Below are 20,780 nucleotides of genomic sequence, written 5' to 3'. Positions count from 1 at the left end.
ATTTCAAGTCTCCGAAAGTATCTGCAAGGAATGTCCTTCCACATCTATTAGAAATGGCTTGCTTTCAGAGATATTCTTAGCAATCTGGTTTTCAAAATATTTAAAGTGAGACCATTGTTAGCAAGCCATTCTTTGATGCATGAAATACTTCTTTGAAAGTCCTGGATCAGGAATTGCCCAGTGTGAATATTAAAATGCTTGCAAAATCCATACTGATTAAAGTCAAAAGTATGTCACGGTCCAACAAGTATTCATCCATTGAATTAATACTGCTCTCTCTAATATCTTTGCCAGAGTGGGCAAATTCAAAATTGGGTGATAATCGATAAGATCATAACTATCTTTACTACCAATCTCAAGAATAGTCTGTCACCTGTTTAAGGCCCTCTGGCATGCAACCCTCTATAAGGGAGCATTTCACCATATCCCTCCCTAATTGCTTCATAATGAAACTTCCTTAATGCTTTTCACCACTGAGAAAAGATTGATTTCAGGTCTATTGTGATAGACGCAATCTCTTTAGTAGTAAGAGGCCTGAAGCAGGACCAACCCAAATTTGAATTGGACCAAGCTGGGCAAAATATGTCCTTTAGCTGGTTGTTTATATGCTTTGCTTCCGTAGCATAGCACCTTTTATCCTCAAAATAATTACCATATATTTGACAAGTAATAAGGAGGTTGCTCAATTATTGAGGGAGTGGAAGTTAATTTTTTAACTAAATGGCAAGAGAGCTGCAGTAATGTTTAGTTCTAGAAGGTCTGCAATGTTTTTAATATTGTTGAAGTTCTTCTCAATAAGCCTTTTGCAAATAAACCTCAGAACTTTGGCATCATTTTTGCTCTGCCCAGTGAAGGGATTTTCTTTTGTCTAAAAGATTTTACTAAGCAATGCATTAGTAAGCCAGAACTGCAAGTCCCTGTATGCAATGGGGTAAAACCCGGTCTGGATCAACCTGTACTGAAAATCTGGAGCCAGTTGGCAACCCTAGTTGTAGGTCTTGCTGAAAAGTGCTGGGAGCAGTTGCACGTTTTGTTTCTCTGTCTGTGTTTTTGGGGGGGAGATTGGGGGAGGGTTGGGAGCAGAATTTATTATTATACTAAAAAATTGTTGTTTACTATGACTCAGGTCGATACTGTAACGTGCGGTTGAAGATTTCCGTCTGTAACGTGCTGGGAGCGCACAATTCGGACGCGTAAGGCGATCCAGCGATACAGTCTCCAGTTTCACGCGTCCTTAGCGCTTCTTAAAACAGACGCATAACCCTTTCCGCACCCAGCATGTATATGATATGTAAATGAACGAATTAGCTGTATAATGAAGGAATTAGCTATTCCCCTCCAATACTGTGACGCGCGCTCAGATTATCTCCTTTGTAACCCGTTATTTTGCCGCGTCCTTAACCTGTTAGTTTACCGCCTACCCTCTACTTGGTGTTAGTGTGGTGTTCGAAAATTAAAACAGGAATAAAGTGTAAAAAATGGGGGTAAAACCAAAGGGAGTAAAGTGTAAAAAACATTGCAGCGTAAGTTGTTTATATATACGTATAAATACCTGTCACTTTCCTGTCACTTTCCGAATCCCCCAGGCGTGCGGTCATCGAGGCGGCGGCGGGAGCCGGGCGGATGGGCGCCCGTTCATCCAGGCGGTGGCGGCGGCGGGAGCCGGCGAGTGGGTGGGCGTCCGTTCATCCAGGCGGCGGCGGCGGTGGGTGCCGGCGGGCGGGTGGGCGCGTGTTCGATCTAGGCCGCGGCCGGGTGGGCGTGCATTCATCCAGGCAGAGGGAGCCGGCTGTGAAAGCGGCCTCCGGCTCCCTCTGCCTGGATGAATGCACGGCCCCCGCCGGCAGTGAATGAATGCCCGTACGATTTCGGCGCTCAAGACGGCCGGGTGGGCGTGCATTCATCCAGGCAGAGGGAGCCGGCTGTGAAAGCGGCCTCCGGCTCCCTCTGCCTGGATGAATGCACGGCCCCCGCCAGCAGTGAATGAATGCTTGTGCGATTTCGGCGCTCAAGGCAGTCACATGCCGTGACGTCAAGCGTCGTGACGTCACGCCTCGAGCGCCGAAATCGCACGGGCATTCATTCACTGCCGGCGGGGGCCGTGCATTCATCCAGGCAGAGGGAGCCGGCGGCGAAAGCGGCCTCCGGTTCCCTCTGCCTGGATGAATGCACGCCCACCCGGCCGCCTTGAGCGCCGAAATCGGGAGGAGAGGAGAAGGGAGAAGGGACTACCGTAGCAGGCCCGAGCCTTGCTACTTTTTCGGTTTTTGTTTTTTTTTGCTTCGGGAGGAGGGGACAGGACTGGGGCTGCACCGGAGACCGGACAGGGACAGGGCAGGTGAGCGGGGGCTGGGGGAAAGTTTGCCGAGCATCGGGGAACATAACTGTCCACTTCCTGGTACCTGTCATTTCAAATGTCATTTGAAATGACATTTGAAATGACAGATACCAGCGCGGCCGTGAAGCGTTAGGCCCGCGAACCCAGGATACTGTATAGGCGCTCTATACAGTAAAATGGGTTGCGCGGGCCTAACGCTTGCCTAAGGCTTCACAGCCGCGGCATGCATTTGCATGCAATTTGAAGAGAGTATCGGGCGCTAAGTGAAGAGAACTGTGCGTGCGGGGAACGAGGGTGCGCCTGACACTGCCGCACTGTTTCTACCGCGGCCTTAGAGTATCGATCTGACTGTTAGCTGTTTGTTGCTTGATAGCATCAGAACCCAACGTATGTCAAGATTTGTTTCTTTTTACTGTTCAATAAACAGTTGAAACATAAAACCCTTTAGGTAATGATTGATAATAAGAACTTGAGTTTGTATTTTTCGTATCAACCAAACAGATTTGTAATGCATCTTAAAAGGTTAGGGGGAAATTTTCAAGTAAGTCCACACTGAGGCAAACTACATGGCCGCCATTGTGCTTCAGGCAAATGTTTGAAGAGAATCCACTCACCTAATTTCTGTTTGAAAATCAGCAAATGCAATGCATACTAAAAGCGTCTTTAATTTTCACCTGTAAGTTGAGCAGGCAGTTGGAGGGGAGGCAATAAAAGCAGAGAGAGGATTTCAGCTCACATTTCCGAAGGTATTTTCTAAGTGATAGTTGTCCTTTCTTCGTCACCCAACTTTTTAGTTAGGAAATTTATTTATTTATTTTTTTTTTTAACTTTTATATACCGACATTCTTGCATTAAATGCAAATCATGCCGGTTTACAGTGAAACAGAAAAAGCAGGAAAAAATTCCTTAGTCGAATACAATGAAACAGCTTAGTTAACAAAGGAAACATAAAAATAAATTTTGTTGGAAATGAGGGTTAAACCACCCCAGTGGGAAATTTTGTCACAAGGATAAATAAGGAAGAAATCTAATGATTAAAGCACAAACTGAGTGCTTACTATGGGACGGCAGCAGCGTTTAAATCCGGTCCTAAGAATCGTGCATGAGAGAACTTGAATGCACCGTGGTGTCTTCTTGCGGTCTGCAAAGTGTCCTGATCTCTTTCCTCTTAAAATCTCCCTCTGCAGCCTGCCAGACCATCTAGCTCCGCAGCCTCCAGCGGGACCGCAGGGGCTTCCGGGTCTGCCTCTGCTTCGTGCGGAGAGATCAGCAGCAGTGAGCTCAGCACCCCTGCTCAGACTCCTCTAGCTGCTCCGATCATTCCCTCTCCATCCTCCAGCTTGACATCGCCAGTGGTTCCTCTCCCTGGTCCTATACCCAGTAAGGTAAGACACCAAGATGTCATTCAGTGTTGGGGAGGAGAATGCCTTCCAGCGAGGAGTTAGTTATTTTTCTCTTTTATTTTTTTATTTCAGGCAATCTATTTCTGAGTATATAAAACTTAGCATATCGAATGGCTTTTTAAGTCGCTTTCCTGAGCAGTTGTTCTTTGATCAAACATCACTGAACTACAGATTTAAACAGCAGGTCATGCCATATATTGTTGAGCTGAACGTTAATAGACTTTTGATGTTGCCCAAAATATTGATCCAGTGCAAATGACATGTGGATGTGGCCCCATTCCCATCTATTCTGTGACAAACAAAAGAGCTGCCCAATTAATTTTCTCTTTTTTTCTCTAAGGACAAGCAGCATGAGCTAGCCAAGTCCCCAGGGTGTGAGCTTAGGATGGAGAAAGAAAGTTAGACAGCTAGCACTAATTTTCAGTGCTAGCTTGCTAATTTAGCCAGCCAAACCTAGGTGCAGGAATTATTCAGAGCTGGCAACCTGCCACCTTCCACCCACCCAATGCAGAATTTTTAAGTCTAGTGTACAGCTCTCCAAACTCCTCCTGCTTGATTTTCATATAACTCAATCCCCCACCCCCTCACACACACACACACACACACACACACACACGAGGTCCTTTTGGTTTCTATTCACCCAATCTCATCCCAGCCCTTAGAAGCCCCCAAAAGCTCAAGGTGAGCAGGCAGGAAGATATGGGCTTCTCCCTTACTGGATCAGCTTCCAGTGTTGCTCAGATTAGCCTTAGCTAGGGATTCCCATGTGTGTGTTTTGATTCACCCTGCTTGTTCTCACAGGAAGCAAAGTTGCTTAGTTGTAACAGGTGTTCTCTGGAGACAGCAGGATAAACAACTACACGTAGTTCCTTCCCTCGTGCAGTTGGTTTTGTTAGCTATTACATAAGACTGAAGGGCTCTGTGAGGTGGCATGTGTGTGGTAAATCATGTCCAGAAAAGTAAATGGAAGTTAAAACTGTACTTGACCTCACGTGATAGAAAAAACCAGGAAAGTAAAAAAGTCAGCTATTTTTAGCACACTGTGTTACATTGGAAATAATTCCATTTTCAGGTCATTTACATGAATTTGTATGAAATGTAAACTAACATTAGTTCTTTTTTTTTTACTTCCCATTTAGCACACATTTTGTGCATTAAAACCCTTATTACATGGGAAGTAATTTTAGCACACAGAAAATATTCGCTAAACTCAAAGTAAAGCAGTGCACTAAGCCTAGTGCACTTTATTACATTGACTCCAGTGAATGCTGACTTGGTCTGGGTCTTACAGGAGGAGGAGAACCTGCGTGCACAAGTGAAAGACCTGGAAGAGAAGCTAGAAACCCTGAAAATTAAGAGGAATGAGGACAAAGCCAAGCTCAAAGAACTGGAGAAATACAAGATCCAGCTGGAGCATCTTCAAGAATGGAAAAGCAAAATTCAGGAGCAGCAGGCTGACCTACAACGGCAGCTTAAAGATGCCAAAAAGGTGAGCGTGTAACTTCATAATCCATTCTCCTATCTTTGGCTGCGCATGACTCATGAAGTTGTGGCAACACTTTAAACTTGATATATATCTATAGGGGTATGGTGACTGGACTTTTTACCTGATGTCATGCTGGAGGGTTTATAATAGAGATGTGAATCGTGTGCCAGATCGTCTTAATGATCAGGTTTGGCTGGGGGGGGGGGGGGGAGAAATCTGATCGTTAAGATATGTGAATTGGAATCGTTTCCGATTCCAATTCACATCGCTAATTTTTTTTTTTTAGGGAGGCCCGCGCCACTAAAAAAAAAACCCACCCGACCCTTTAAATCAACCCCCTACCCTCCCGATCCCCCCAAAACCTTTTAACATTACCTGGTGGTCCAGGGGGGCCTCGGGGGACAATTTCCCGTTCCCAGGCATCAGCTGCGCTAAAAAAAATGGCGCCGATGCCCCTTTGCCCTTACCATGTGACAGGGTATCCGTGCCATTGGCCAGCCCCTGTCACATGGCAGGAGCACTGGATGGCCGGCGCCATCTTTAAAGATGGCGCCAGCCATTTTTACTCATCAGCCCTATAATAGGGGCTGATGAGTAAAGATGGCGCCGGCCATCCAGTGCTCCTACCATGTGACAGGGGCCGGCCAATGGCACGGATACTTTGTCACATGGTAAGGGCAAAGGGGCATCGGCGCCATTTTATTTTAGCGCAACTGATGCCTGGGAACGGGAAATCGTCCCCCGAGTCACCCCTGGACCACCGGGTAATGTTAAAAGGTTTTGGGGGGGTCGGGAGGGTGGGGGAGGCTAAGGGGGGGTCGATTTAAAGGGTCGGGTGGGTTTTTTTTTTATCGGGCCATCGGCGCCATTTTAATTAGTGGCAGCCAAAATGGTGCCGATGGCCCGAGAGCGGGAGATCGCGCCGGGACCCCCCCATTGGACCACCCGGTAATTTAACATTTTGGGGGGGTTCGGGAGGGTGGGGGAGGGTAAGGAATTGGTTTTAAAGGGTCGGGGTGGGTTTAGGGATTGTTTTGGTGTGCCGGTTTTCCCGCCCTCCCCCAAATAATTCCCGTGCCCTATTTAACAATTTAGGACGATTTAGGACGCTAAATCGGGGGCATTTGTATTGTATCGTGCACTCTGACGATTTAGGATGATTTTAAAATTATCTGACAATAATTTTAATCGTTCAAAAACGATTCACATCCCTAGTTTATAATGTCATAAAAGCTTGCTAGCAGGAAACATGGAAATAGGTTGCCCCTCATATAGATAAGTCAACAATAGAAGCAGTGCAGAATACAGATTTAAATGTTCATTCAACTTCAGAATGTCAAGATACAGACAAAAATGCAAGGTATATAATTTGTTATATAATTTCAAAAGGTAACTTTAATCAATCCTTTGAGAATAAACTTTCACAGATAGGCATAGAAGTGCTGAGTCCCCCTTTCGACATGTACGTGTTTTGCAGATGCACTGCTTTGGAAGGGGCAGAGTACTAGGAATTAAAGAGAATACAAAGGTGTATAATTAGTAAAATTCTAACAATATAATAACCTCTATACACACCTGGAAATAAATGGTCATCCCAGAGCTTCTAAAGCTATCTGTGAAAGTTTATTCCTAAAGGAGTGAATTTTAAAAGCCTGGCATGTGCCAAAACTATGAGATAGCACAAATATGTCCGGCCGGTGCACGTCGAGCAGATTTTAAAAGTCACCCATGTATGTGTGTATCTCCCAGTATGCACACAAATAAGAAGTTGCAAAAAAAGGGGCGGAGCATGGGCGTGGGGCATGGGCGGGACATAAGCGTTCCGGAACTGTAACATGAAATTATGTTTGTCAGGGTCCCCTGCCACATAACTTTACTGCTGCTATGGATGGGGTGTAAGTAATAAAATAAAAATCTAGGCTAGTCAGCAGGGTTTTAAGGGTTGGTGCTAACAGGGTAAAAGGAAGGCTATTTAGTTAGGGGAGTTAGGAAGTCCTATCGCTTAAGTGGGCAAACTGGGAAAACTGGTAATTGCATTGGTGTGCATTGTCTACTAAAATTCCCCTACTTATGTGGTAGAGGCGGCATTTGTGTGCATACGTGCACGTCTGTATAAAATTGTGCGCACATGTACATGCGTACAGCCTGTTTTATACCATCTGTGCATATATGTGCATATGTTATAAAATGGCTGCATCCTTTGACGTGAGCTGGCATATGCGTGTACATGTGCGCCCACACACCGCTGTCAAAGCTACCGTCGAAGGATTGAATAAAATTACCTTTTGGAATTATATAACAAATTACTGCCTTGCATTTTTGTCTATACCCTGACATTCTGAAGTTGAATGAACATTTAAATCTGCATTCTGCACTGCTTCTATGGTTGATTAAAAGCTTGTCTCCCAATGAGTGTGAATGCTGGATGGCACCTTGTACTGATTGGTCGCTAGACACCAGCATGGCAGGTAGGATTGCTGACTTTTAACAATGAACAGTAACCAGTGCATAGTCCACTCCTAGGAGACACAGACATACACACACAAACTCACAAATACATTTTTTATTTATTTATTTATTTAAAGGATTTTTATATACCGCGGCACGTTACAAAACATCACCTCGGTTCACATTGAACAAAAATTTAGCAACAGGCTTTACAATCAATTCAGTAGGAACAAACATATATCAAAATGGTCAGCGAACAGGGCAAAAGTCCACATATAGTATTATTGAATCCCGTCAAGTCTCTTGGTGGAAAATGTGTATAATTACAATCTATATATTAACTATATTAACATAATCTATAAACTATATCTATAAACTATAAACTATATTTATAAACTATAAACATAAACTATATTAACATAATTAAATCTGTATATTAACATAACTGACACACATGTACAAATACATGCAAATAAATAGGCAACGCTGCATAATATACTTGCTGAATACAGCACTTCATCTAAAAATCTGTCACAAGTTTTGACTAAGTGCACATATTTTTAGACAGTTTAAATTTTCTACAATTATAAATTGTCAAAAATATAAACCATTTCTAAAAATATGTGCAGTTAGTCCAAATTTGTGACAGATTTTTAAGGGCAATTTTCATATCAGCTGCATGGCAGATACTTTTTACCTGCAATCTCTCCACCAATTGTCAAAGGAAAAGTTTGCACCTACGTTTACTTTGAAAACTGACCAAGTAAAATGGCACCCGCAGAGATCCGCACCTGCTTTTTCTGTGGATACTTTTTCTGGCCAAAACAGGCATCAGTTTGAAAATCCCAAACTAGGCACACAGTTTTCTCCCCCGACCTAATATCTCCACTGCAATGTGGGTAAAAGTATGTGGGCATGTACATTTACCTGAGAAGCCCCTATCCTGGTCAGCTCTTGGGTATAGAGGTACTTGGGAAGGGTCATGGACCATGCCAAACCCCATGGCCTCCCAGGCTTCCTGCACAGGGGGAAAATGACAGTCTTTTCAAGGCCCTTTGAGTTTTGTTCTCATTGGGTCTCTTCTGCGTACCATTCCCAGGCTATTGTTCAAAATAAAAAGTCTTTAAGGTAAACTTGTGGCAGGCAAACAAAACAAAATCCAATAGTACACTGAAGGGTAGTGCACCACTCTGTATACAAAGTCCAAAAATACAAACACATACTTCTTCTCTACCCCCACCCCAAAACAGGTCAGCTCTTGGAGTAGGTATCCTTCAGTGCTCCCAGTACCTTTTGGGTCTGTAGATCCTCTCTGTTCCTCTATCTCTCTCTTGCCTCTTAGTGGAGTCTCTGGCTGCTGGATTTAGTTGGTCAGCACTTGTGGGGACTTTCCTGGCACAGGCTGACTCTCTCTGGAACCTCCCAAGACAATCCTCTGCTGCACTCTGTCTCTGACGAGATCCCTTCTTTATGGGGGTCCTCGGATGCAGTTTCATTGCACAACATTTCTCTTCTGGATTCTCTGGAGACCCAGGACTTCACCCCCTCCTGGGCTCTGGAACTTCTCTCTCCTTTCAGGTACCCCCTTCCCCAAAAGGATATCAATGCTTCAGGTCCTGTCCCTCTGGAGAGACAGACCACCCAACTGTCCTCCGCAAGGAAAGGCACCTGCTCCCTCAGCCCTGTACTAAAGCTGATTCTTGACTCCTCCTATGTCACATGGGTACAGGAGTTTCGTTAACACACAAACCCCTTCCAATGGGATCTGGATAGAGACCTCTGATTCACACTGGCAGCAGGATGGGCTACTGAGGCTACCATTGTCGTTCTAGTCAGGCGCAAATACTGCTAGTAAGGGAAGATTTGGGGGTCCCCTTACATTGCATATAGGGTGGGAAATTTGCAGACAGCTGATTTACTCAAGTAAATCGCTTTTTATGCTTGGAAATCCTTTTGAAAATTTCAAATTGCACTTTAGAAATGTTTGAATGCATTAAAGCCTCATTTTGGAGTCATTGGAGAAATATAGATTGTTTCAAGTTCAGTATAACAACCATGTTAATGTTTTGAGTTTTAAAAGATTGCAAAGTTGATAAAGAACATGATTCTGTGTCAGTCTTCCTTTTCTTGATGTTTTAGTATGGCAAATTAGCAATCCCTTGATTTTCTTACCTAACTGACAAATTGTACTTTTTTTGAAAATTGCAAAAGCAAATTTGCACAAGCACTTGTACCAGGATTAAATTTCATAGTAATATAGTATAGACAGCAGATAAAGACCAAATGGTCCATCTAGTCTGTTCCTGCTGTTCCATGCAGGTTACTCCCATGTCTTCTGTTAAAGATAGTACCTGCAACTCTGCACAGGTTAAACCCCCCCCCCCCCCCCCATTCTCCCCTTTTTAATTTCTAACATCTAGTATTTAGCGATCCACAGTATCTATCCCATGCCCTTTTGAAGGCATTTACCCATTTTGTCCTTACTACCTCCTCTGGGAAGGCATTACAGGCATCCACTACCCTTTCCGTGAAGAAATATTTCCTGATGTTGATTCTGAAACATACCCCCTGTAGTTTCATTTCGTGATCCCTAGTTCTATTGTATCTTTTCTAATAGAAAAGGTTTGACATTTGCGCATCATTAATACTTTTCAGGTATCTGAAGGCCTGAAACATATCTCCCCTGTACCTGCTCTCCTCTAGGGTATACATATTTAGATCCTTCAGATTCTCTTCATAAGCCTTCCGATAGAGTCCCCACACCATTTTGGTTGCTTTTCTCTGGACTGCTTCCATCCTTTCTCCATCTCTTTTGAGATACAGTCTCCAGAACTGAACACGGTTCTCCAGATGAGGCCTTACTAAGGACTTGTACAAGGGCATTACCTCATCCTTTTTCTTACTTGTTATCCCTCTCTCTATGCAGCCCAGCATACTTCTGGCTTTAGCTATCGCCTTACCACATTGTTTCATGGCCTTCAGATCACCGACACTATTACCCCAAGGTCCCTCTCTTGGACTGTGCATGTGAGTCTTCCCCCCCCCCCCAATTGCATACAGCTCTTCTGGATTACCACACCATAGATACATGATTCTGCACTTCTTGGCATTGAATCCCAGCTGCCAAACCGTAGATCATACTTCAAGCTTTCTTAAATCACTTTTCATTCTCTCTATTCCATCAGGCATATCCACTCTGGTGCAGATCTTAGTATCATCCGCAAAAAGGCAAACTTTACCTTCTATCCCTTCCACAATATTGTTCATGAAGATATCGAACAGAATCAGTCCCAAAACCGATCCTTGAGACTCTCCACTCATCACCGTTCTTTCTTCAAACTAGGTTCCATTTACTATTACATGCCGTCTTCTGCCAATCAACCAGTTTGTAATCCACTTGGCACCTAATCCCAAGGTTCTCATTTTATTCATGAGCCTGCTATGTGGGACCGTATCAAAAACTTTGCTGAAACCCAAGGAAATCGCATCAAGTGCTCTTCCTTGATCCAGTTCTCTTTTCACCCAATCAAAAAAGTCAAACTGCAAGAGAAATATCCCCTTGCAAATGATTATGCTGTTTAATTTATATCCTTCTTAAAATAGTTATGATTTGAGCCCTCACCAAATTGCAGAAGAAACTTCAAATAGTTGCAACCGAATAGTGGACAAGACAAACAAAAATGTTGGGAAACAGCATATCTAACTCCCTGACAGGAAACAGCTGATTGATAAGACCATACTTAAACTGTGGTTTTTCAGAAATTGGGGATCCCTCTAAATTAGGCCTCTAATGCCATTTCTTTTGGGCCTTCCATGTTCATGAGTTAAATTTGCATCATGTTTTCAATACCATTTTTCTGCACAATTTCGAAAAGCAGGTTGAGCCCAGGCCTTACATTTTCCACACAAACCAAACATGCAGACAAATATTTTGCAAGCAAAAATTGCCTAGATAAATAGTGCTACTAGACTTTTACCAAATCACAGAACAGTGGGATATGATGACAGACAACTACCACAATGCCCGCCCAAGTGATCTATTTTCCCTTCCTACTACAAGATTGCAGATCCCACTTGGTATCTAAGTTTTCCTTTCCTTTATTTTAACACAACTAAGAACCCTCTGTGCTTATACCCTGTGGTCAGATCAGTTTACTTACTTTTCAGAGGGGAGAGGTACAATAAATTTCAACAGTGTCTAGTCAAAATTATATTGATGGGATTTCTTATTTTCATGACCTCGGCACTCTGTTTCTGTCATTGTTTTATATTTGTATTTTATATATCTATATCTATCTTATATGTGTGTGTGTGTGTATGTGCATCCAGATGCCTGCACTTTGTTATATTGCTTGTTTACCTTTAATATTTGTTTTATTAGTATTATTGGCCTATTTATACTATTATTTAAATAGTTATCCCCCCCCTCCCTTTCTTGGAGCACTGTCTGTGTTCAAGCCAGGTATACATTAAATGAAATTAATTAATTAGTATTTTCCTGTCGGTGCTTGAATATTTTCTAGTTATTAGATTCTTGATAATGCAGTTCTCATTTCCCTTAGAAGATTTCTGTTTGCATTCAATATAAACTACGGGAGACACGGATCACCTACATGCAGTTTATATCTGACCACAGGAGGCCCAAGAAGCCCTTGAAGCAAAGGAGCGTTACATGGAGGAAATGGCTGATACAGCTGATGCTATTGAGATGGCAACTCTGGACAAAGAGATGGCTGAGGAGAGGGTTGAGTCCCTCCAGCAAGAAGTAGAGTTCCTGAAAGAGAAGGTGGAGGAGCTCACAATGGATTTAGAAATTGTCAAACATGAAATTGAAGAAAAAGGTACGAAATAACGAAGCATCCAGCCGGTAGTGTGGGAGTGTCTGAATGCTGTAGTAAGGGGTAAATTTAATTTCTAGAGCATCATATGTAAAGAAGGAGAAAGACAAGATGCGATTAGAGTTATTGTAAAAGATAGCAAAATTAGAATTGAGGCATAAGAGGAACAGGGAAGGATCCATCCTGGTAATGTTAGAGTCAGTAAAGCAGGAACTGAAAGCTTTAGACATGTCCGAAATAGCTATGCAAATGGACAGGGTTAAACAAAAGTACTTTGAATTTGGTAATAAGGTGGGATGAAGGGGAAACGCATGCAAAATCAAATTTTGAAGATCAAAAACAAAGAACGGGGCTATTTATTTATGATAGCAAGCTTATATCGAATCACTTCGCACAATTTTATGAAGAGCTGTCAATAAAACCATAGGGGTAGATTTTATGAATTTACGCGCACGCGTACTTTTGTTCATGCACCAGGCGCGAACAAAAGTACGCTGGATTTTATAAGATACGCGCGTAGCCGCACGTATCTTATAAAATCCGGGGTCGGCGCGCGCAAGGGGGTGCACATTTGTGCAACCTGCGCATGCCGAGCCCGGCGCGCGCTGCCTGTTCCCTCCGAGGCCGCTCTGAAATCGGAGCGGCCTCGGAGGGAACTTTCCTTCCGCCTCCCCTCACCTTGCCCTCCCTTCCCCTACCTAACCCACCTGCCCGGCCCTATCTAAATCCCCCCTACCTTTGTTGGCAGATTTACGCCTGCTGAAAGTAGGCGTAAATCTGCGCGCGCCAGCGGGCTGCTGGCGTGCCATCACCCGACCCGGGGGCTGGTCTGGAGGCCTCGACCACGCCCCCGGGCCGGCACCACGTCCCCAGACCCGCCCAAAACCGCCCCCTCCCGCCCCTTTTATGAAGCCCCGGGACTTACGAGCATCCCGGGGCTATGCGCATGCCGGCGGCCTATGCAAAATATGCGCGCCAGCTCGCGAGTGCCCTGCGCTTGTAAATCCAGCCAGATTTACGCGCGCAGGGCTTTTAAAATCCGGCCCATAGTGGCTAATATTGAAATTTTTCTTAGGTATATATCGCTTCCTTGCCTTGCAGAAAAAACTTAGGACTTATTAAATGGAAAGATAAGAGTGAAGGAGGTGTCTATGGTAATATAAGAATTATAATCAGGGAAAGCACCAGGGTTAGATGGGCTGTCATCCAAATTTTATAAAACCTTCAAGCCGGCTATCATTAGACCTTTAGCTGAGATGTTTAATTACTTGAGGGAACATGAAGAACTGGCTTCAAGAGCTAATGTAGCAGGCATAACGGTTTTGGCGAAAGGAGGCCGTGATTCAACCCTGTGTGGCTTGTATCATCCTATCTCTTTAATAAATCTTGGCAAAGGTATTAGCCCTACGAGTATGTAAAATGGCCAATTTACTAATATATGGGGATCAATTAAGCTTTTTCCTAGTCAGATTAGCAGCAGTTAATATGTGTAGAGTTGTTAACTTAATGTGGTGGGTGAAGCATCAGGACATTCCATCCATATTATTAGCAATAGACACGGAGAAGGTATTCAATAGGGTGCACTAGCCCTTCTTATTCCAGGTTTTGAGGAAAATGGGTTTGGGGAATATTTTATAAAGTGGATTCAAGCATTATTTAATTAATCGAAGGCTAGTATTAGGGTGAATAGGGGGTACTCGGAGTTGTTTCCAGTAAAGAGGGGAACGAGACAGGGTTGTCCATTGTCACCCCCACTTTGGTGGCAAAAATTAGGTTAAATCCAATTATAAAAGGGGTTTCAGTTGGGGGGGGGGGGTGGAATTGTTTCAGACTGACTTTGTTTGCTGAGGATTTGCTATTCACGCTCACAGATCCAGAATTATCTCTGAAAACACTGTTAGAGGAGCTGCGGGCTTATGGGGCTGTATCAGAGTTTAAGGTAAATGAAGAAAAATTGGAGGTCTTGAATATCAATGAGCCCAAGGCAGAGGAGAGTAGATTGCAGAATCAGCTGCCTTTTAGATGGGCCGAGGAGAGTGCGGTTTTGTTTGAGTATAGATAATTTATTTGATATAAATTCTAAACCCTTAGTGTCAGGGGTTTTTAGGGATCTAGAGAGGTGGGAGAGATTACAATTATCATGAATTGGAAGAATACATGCTATAAAAATGAATGTACTGTCTAGATTTTTGTATGTCTCTTAGCCTCTTCCAAAACAGGTTCCAGATGCGGTGTTAAGAGGTTGGGAAAAGAAAATATTTGGATTTATTTGGAAGAAAAGGCCGCCTAGTGTGGCGAGACAAGTTCTATTTCAATCAAAAGGGCAGAGGGGACTGGGAGTTCCCAGGTGGGGCTACTGTTATACAGCTGCGAGCAGTGTTGGAGTGTCACTGCGAGAAAAAAACAGAAACTATGGATAGCTCTGGAGTGGGATATGGTTGGGGTTCCCTCTCTTGATAGTCTGATATGGATGCTGGGGAGTTTGAGGGAGAACCTTGGAGCGATATCTCCATGCACCAAATTGCTGCTTGCAACATGGGTTAAATTTAGGAAGGTATTTGTGGAGGATAAACAATACTGGCAAAGAACTTCATTTCTATTCCATAAGGATTTTTCACCGGGTAACTATAAGGGGGTAGCAACCAGATTAATCAAAATGGGCTTGGAAAGGATAGGACTAATTTGGGATGGGAAAGGATAGTGTCATTTGAAAAGTTGGGATAGAGCTTTCTGATAAGGGAAAGTGATAGGTTTACTTATATATACAAGTGGTATCATTTATTTGTTTTAAGATAGTAACAAGGGATTTACAACAGAATAAATTATGATTTGAGGCATTTTGCAATAAGGCAGTTGGGATTTCTAAAGCAGTTTAAAAATGTTATGCTTTGTTGCTGGGAGAATTGGGATCTAAACCTAGACACATATTAGCTTGGGAAAAAGACCTGGGGGAAGATTTAGAAGAGGATGCACGGGATTTGTTTTTTCAGCTAATAAGGAGAAGCTCAGTCTCTTTAAACATTGTGGAGAATGGGTACAAGATTCTTTATAGATGGTATATAACCCCAGCTGAGTAAAATTTATTTATTTATTTATTTATTTATTGTTTTTGTTATACCGAGTTTCATGACTGGCATCACATCAACCCGGTTTACAATTAACAATGTGTGAAAAGCATAAGGTAATGTGATAACAATATTCCCAATAGAACTGTGAACTTTAAATACAGAGAATCAATTGAAGGGTGAGAAAGTTACAATAAAACAATAAAACAGGGAAAATTAACTTGGAGCTGGAAGAGGGGAGAGATTGAACAATGCAATATTTACATTTCAGCCAATTAGTGTAGTAGTATAGCGGAGTGAATAAATAAAATAAATAAATAAAATAAAATAAAATATATCTTTCAGTTTCAAATCTTTGTTGTCATGGGTGTGGAGAGAAAGGTGATTTCTTTCATATCTGGTAGAAATGTCTCAAAGTAGGGCAGTATTGGGACATGATCAGTGCTTTAATAGGGGAAATCACTGGTTGTGAGGTAAAGAAAGACCCAAAATTGTTTTTGATAACTATGGAGGTAGGGGAACTAGGGGAGTTGATGAGGCATTTGATATTATGTACAATTGTAGCAGCTAGATGTGAATTGACTGCATGGTGGTGTAGAGTGATCGTGCCATTAAAAGAAAATGTGCACATACAGTTGGCCAGTGTTCTTGATGGAGAAACTTATGGCTATACTGCAAGATACTGTGCCAAAATTTGAGAAAACCTGGCACCTTTTTTAGACTGGAAATAAAATGGGAAGTTTGTTTGAGAACATAAGAAATTGCCATACTGGGTCAGACCAAGGGTCCATCAAGCCCAGCATCCTGTTTCCAACAGTGGCCAAACCAGGCCACAAGAACCTGGCAAGTACCCAAACACTAAGAAGATTCCATGCTACTGATGCAATTAATAGCAGTGGCTATTCCCTAAGTCAGCTTGATTAATAGCAGTTAATAGACTTCTCCTCCAAGAACTTATCCAAACCTTTCTTAAACCCACTAATTGCAGTAACCACATCCTCGGGCAACAAATTCCAGAGCTTAATTGTGCATTGAGTGACAAAGAATTTTCTCTGATTTAGTTTTAAATGTGCTGCTTGCTAACTTCATGGAATGCCCCCTAGTCCTTCTATTATCCGAAAGTGTAAATAACCGATTTACATCTACCCATTCTAGACTTCTCATAATTTTAAACACCTCTATCATATCCCCCCTCAGCCGTCTCTTCTCCAAGCTGAACAGCCCTAACCTCCTTTAGCCTTTCCTCATAGGGGAACAGGTCCATTCCCCTTATCATTTTCGTCGCCCTTCTCTGCACCTTCTCCAGTGCAATATCTCTTTTTTGAGATGCGGTGACCAGAACTGTACACAGTACTCAAGGTGCGATCTCCATGGAGCGATACAGAGGCATTATGACATTTTCTGTTTTATTCACCATTCCTTTCCTAATAATTCCCAACATTCTGTTTGCTTTTTTGACTGCTGCAGCACATTGAGCCGACGATTTTAAAGTATTATCCACTATGATGCCTAGATCTTTTTCCTGGGTGGTAGCTCCTAATATGGACCCTAACATCGTGTAACTACAGCAAGGATTATTTTTCCCTATATGCATCACCTTGCACTTATCCACATTAAATTTTATCTGACATTTGGATGCCCAATCTTCCAATCTCACAAGGTCCTCCTGCAATTTATCACAACCCGCTTGTGATTTAACTACTCTGAACAATTTTGTATCCTCTGCGGATTTGATTACCTCACTTGTCATATTCTTTTCCAGATCATTTATAAATGTTAGGAACGTGGACCCTTGAGTTGGCTGGGACGGATGGTGATGCACTGTGGAAGCCCACAGTGGATGTCGCAGCCGGGAGGCGGCGCTGAAGAGGAACCCTCGAAGGCTTTACACTTGGAAGCCCGCAGTCCCCCCGGGAGGAGCCCGTGAGGATCCGAGCCACTGGGACTTAGGTGAGGCCCCCTGGAGGGCGAAGAACCAGATACCTGTGGATAATGAGAAGCCAGAAGTCAGTGGACGAGCCAAGATTGGAAGCCAGGAGTCAGAAGCCGAAGCCGAATCCAGGAACAGAAGCTGAAGCCGGAAGTCAGTGGACGAGCCAAGATCGGAAGCCAGGAGTCAGAAGCCGAAGACAAATCCAAGGGAGGAAGCAGAGACGGAGTCCAGGGACGGAAGCCAGAGTCAGGAACCAGAAGTCAGAAACCGAAGACAAGATCAGCGATCCAGAACAGCAACTAGAACCTCTTAAGCCGAGTGAACCTTGTTGAAAGGCAAGGCTAGAGCTGGCTGCAGGGTTTAAATAACCCTGCAGCGTCTGACGTCAGTCCCGGGGCTGTGCTTAGTTTTCCCGCGCTGGCCCCTTTAAACCCGGAGCCCCTGCGCACGCGCGCCTAGTGGGCGGGGCCAGCCACGGAAGATCGGCGGTGTCTCCCTTGAGGAGGGAACGCCGTGGCAGGAGCCAGGTCGGGCCTAGACGGCTGAAGAGCAGTTCCAGCAGCCCGGGCCCGCCCTGAGGTAGGTGGAGGGACCGGGGTACGGCCTGGGACCATAACAATACAACACTGTAACTGCAGACATCTTTAGGATTAAGGAGAATACCTTTACTCTTGGCTCTTTGGAGGGTTACATAGAAACATATAAACATAGAAATGACGGCAGAAGAAGACCAAACGGCCCATCCAGTCTGCCCAGCAAGCTATGCACTTTTTTTTTTTTTTTTATTTCTCTCATACTTCTGTTACTCTTGGCTCTTAGTAACCTTTTGGTTCTATTTCCCTTCCACCGGAGGGTGGGGGGAGAAGACATGAGGGGGAAGGGACTGTGGGCGTAATTATTATTAATAATAATAATAATAATAATAATAGTGATGTGCAAAGCCCGAACCTTTTGGTTCGGGCTTCGTTTTTGGCCCGCTGCAGGAAATATCATAAATTTCGGGGAAATCTGAATTTCGGGTTAGTGTGCGCTAACATTTTTTTCCTGAAATTTTGGGAAAAATTAGTTTGGGTTTCGGGGTCTCTGAATTAGGCAATTTTGTTGAAATTACCTAATTCGTCTTGAACGAATGCATATCCCTAAGAGATAAAGTGATGGATACAGAAGGTTTATATTTTAGTGTTTATTGTTTTTCTTGTTAAAATGTTGGCTTGATTGTTAATATGTTTTTATAATATGGTGTTACTGTTTATCAACTGTTAGTCAATAAACATTTAAAAAAAGGAATAATAAAACATCATTAAAGGCAACCCAGATCTAATTCTGGTCATTAAAGAACAGTTGGGAAATGTGGGTAAGGAAGCAGTTAGCCAAATAAATTCCCCAATCTGAAAATTGCCCTCTCCCAGTACCCAAACGTATGCATGATGAACCTGGGGGCAGGATTAGGGCAGGGAAACTAATGTAATACTTGGGATTTTGTTCTGAAATCCCCAAGCGCACTTTGCATCTGTGGTTTCTGCCAGCTCAGATTTTCAAATTGAAATACCGTGGGGAGTTTAATCTTTGAAAATTAGCTTGCAGCACCCACAGACCTACAAGCTGCCCATGTGGTATTAAAACTGCTGACCTTAGTGATCAGAGTTAATCCGCGTTCTGTCATTAATAACACTAGGCAATGTCTGGGATAACTGGGAGATATCCGACTCGCTTATTCATCACACCTCCTTTTACCCCCAACCCACTCCTTTTGAACCTCTGTCACAAATGACATGACTCTTTGTTTGGATCAATAAAAAGGCCGCAGTTTATTAACAAAACCCGAGCCCATCAACAAAATTTTTAACAATACACATATACCCCCTTTTTCATAACATTGTCCATTGCGCCCCCCACCTCTTCCAGTGGTCAGGCTCCTATAATTCAACGCCGCTGAGCATCAGCCCCCCTCCTGCTCCTTGGCAATCTCGTATAGCAGCCCCCCCGCACTACACAAGATTCTCCACCCCCGCCATACAACTTTTTAACCATAACATAAATTCAACAACCTTTGGGCTCGGGTTCCCCGCTTCCTGCGACAACTTTCCCTACTGGGACACCCTAACCTTCCTGCGTATCCTCAATCGGGTGGGAGGGAGGGAAAGCCTTAGCCCGCCGCCTCAGCCGTTCCTCGTCCGACTGAGGAGCGTAACCGTTTCTCCTTCTTCACATTCCCTCCTCATCCAATCCCCGTTCGCCTATTCAAAATCCTAAACTCTTATTGGTCCCCACAATTATTCCTACTCCCGCCTTATTTTCATTATGTATCTAGCCCTTTATTAACCCTTCATACAGCTCGCTTTCCTCCCGTTATCTACGCTGAGCGAGACAAGCTCGCTCTGCTGCATTAACTGGGAGATATCCGACTCGCTTATTCATCACACCTCCTTTTACCCCCAACCCACTCCTTTTGAACCTCTGTCACAAACGACATGACTCTTTGTTTGGATCAATAAAAAGGCCGCAGTTTATTAACAAAACCCGAGCCCATCAACAAAATTTTTAACAATACACATATACCCCCTTTTTCATAACATTGTCCATTGCGCCCCCCACCTCTTCCAGTGGTCAGGCTCCTATAATTCAACGCCGCTGAGCATCAGCCCCCCTCCTGCTCCTTGGCAATCTCGTATAGCAGCCCCCCCGCACTACACAAGATTCTCCACCCCCGCCATACAACTTTTTAACCATAACATAAATTCAACAACCTTTGGGCTCGGGTTCCCCGCCACAGAACACTGACGACTTCAGCCGTCACTGTTCCCCCCCACTGCGGTCCTAAAACTTCTAACCAATTGAGTCAAACCTTCTTCTATGTCATTATTAAATAAATCTAACCCAATGTCAGACAAATGCACACCATCGGATCTAAAGAATCCCGGTATAACCTCCCATGCCCATTCATGTGTTATCCAAAACCCCCCTTGCTTCTCAACCCACCTCCCAACTTGTTTATTCAATTTCTTCACACCTTTACACCATAAAGGCACTCCCAAAAACTTTATCCGCACAATGATGTCTGACCATCCCATCCGCGTGTCAGGCATCGCGTTCAACAAACAACTAAAATCCTTCTTGATTTTTGTTATTAAGTCCTTACATGTCCCATCCCCAATATCGTTACCCCCCAAGTGTATTAGCACAATCTTCGGCGTCGGCAATTCCAGCACGCATGCTTGAAGGAAGGGCAATAGTCCATCCCACTTCATCCCTCGACGACTGAGCCATCG

General features: G+C 43.6%; 1 protein-coding gene across 8 annotated transcripts in view; it reads left to right on the top strand.

Annotated features, from left to right (window-relative positions):
• The window catches only part of LOC115087513 (dynactin subunit 1-like), a 281,663-nt gene that overhangs the window by 156,197 nt on the left and 104,686 nt on the right, over positions 1–20,780 (top strand). For all 8 annotated transcript variants that reach the window (XM_029594829.1, XM_029594819.1, XM_029594856.1 and 5 more), the window contains 3 exons: positions 3,526–3,723; positions 5,033–5,230; positions 12,312–12,516. In XM_029594829.1, the coding sequence (XP_029450689.1) occupies positions 3,526–3,723; positions 5,033–5,230; positions 12,312–12,516 (601 nt within the window). The remainder of the gene's footprint in view (positions 1–3,525; positions 3,724–5,032; positions 5,231–12,311; positions 12,517–20,780) is intronic.

The sequence above is a fragment of the Rhinatrema bivittatum genome, chromosome 1 (genome assembly GCF_901001135.1).
Source record: "Rhinatrema bivittatum chromosome 1, aRhiBiv1.1, whole genome shotgun sequence".
NCBI lineage: Eukaryota > Metazoa > Chordata > Amphibia > Gymnophiona > Rhinatrematidae > Rhinatrema > Rhinatrema bivittatum.
This window is presented reverse-complemented; position numbering and strand designations above follow the sequence as displayed.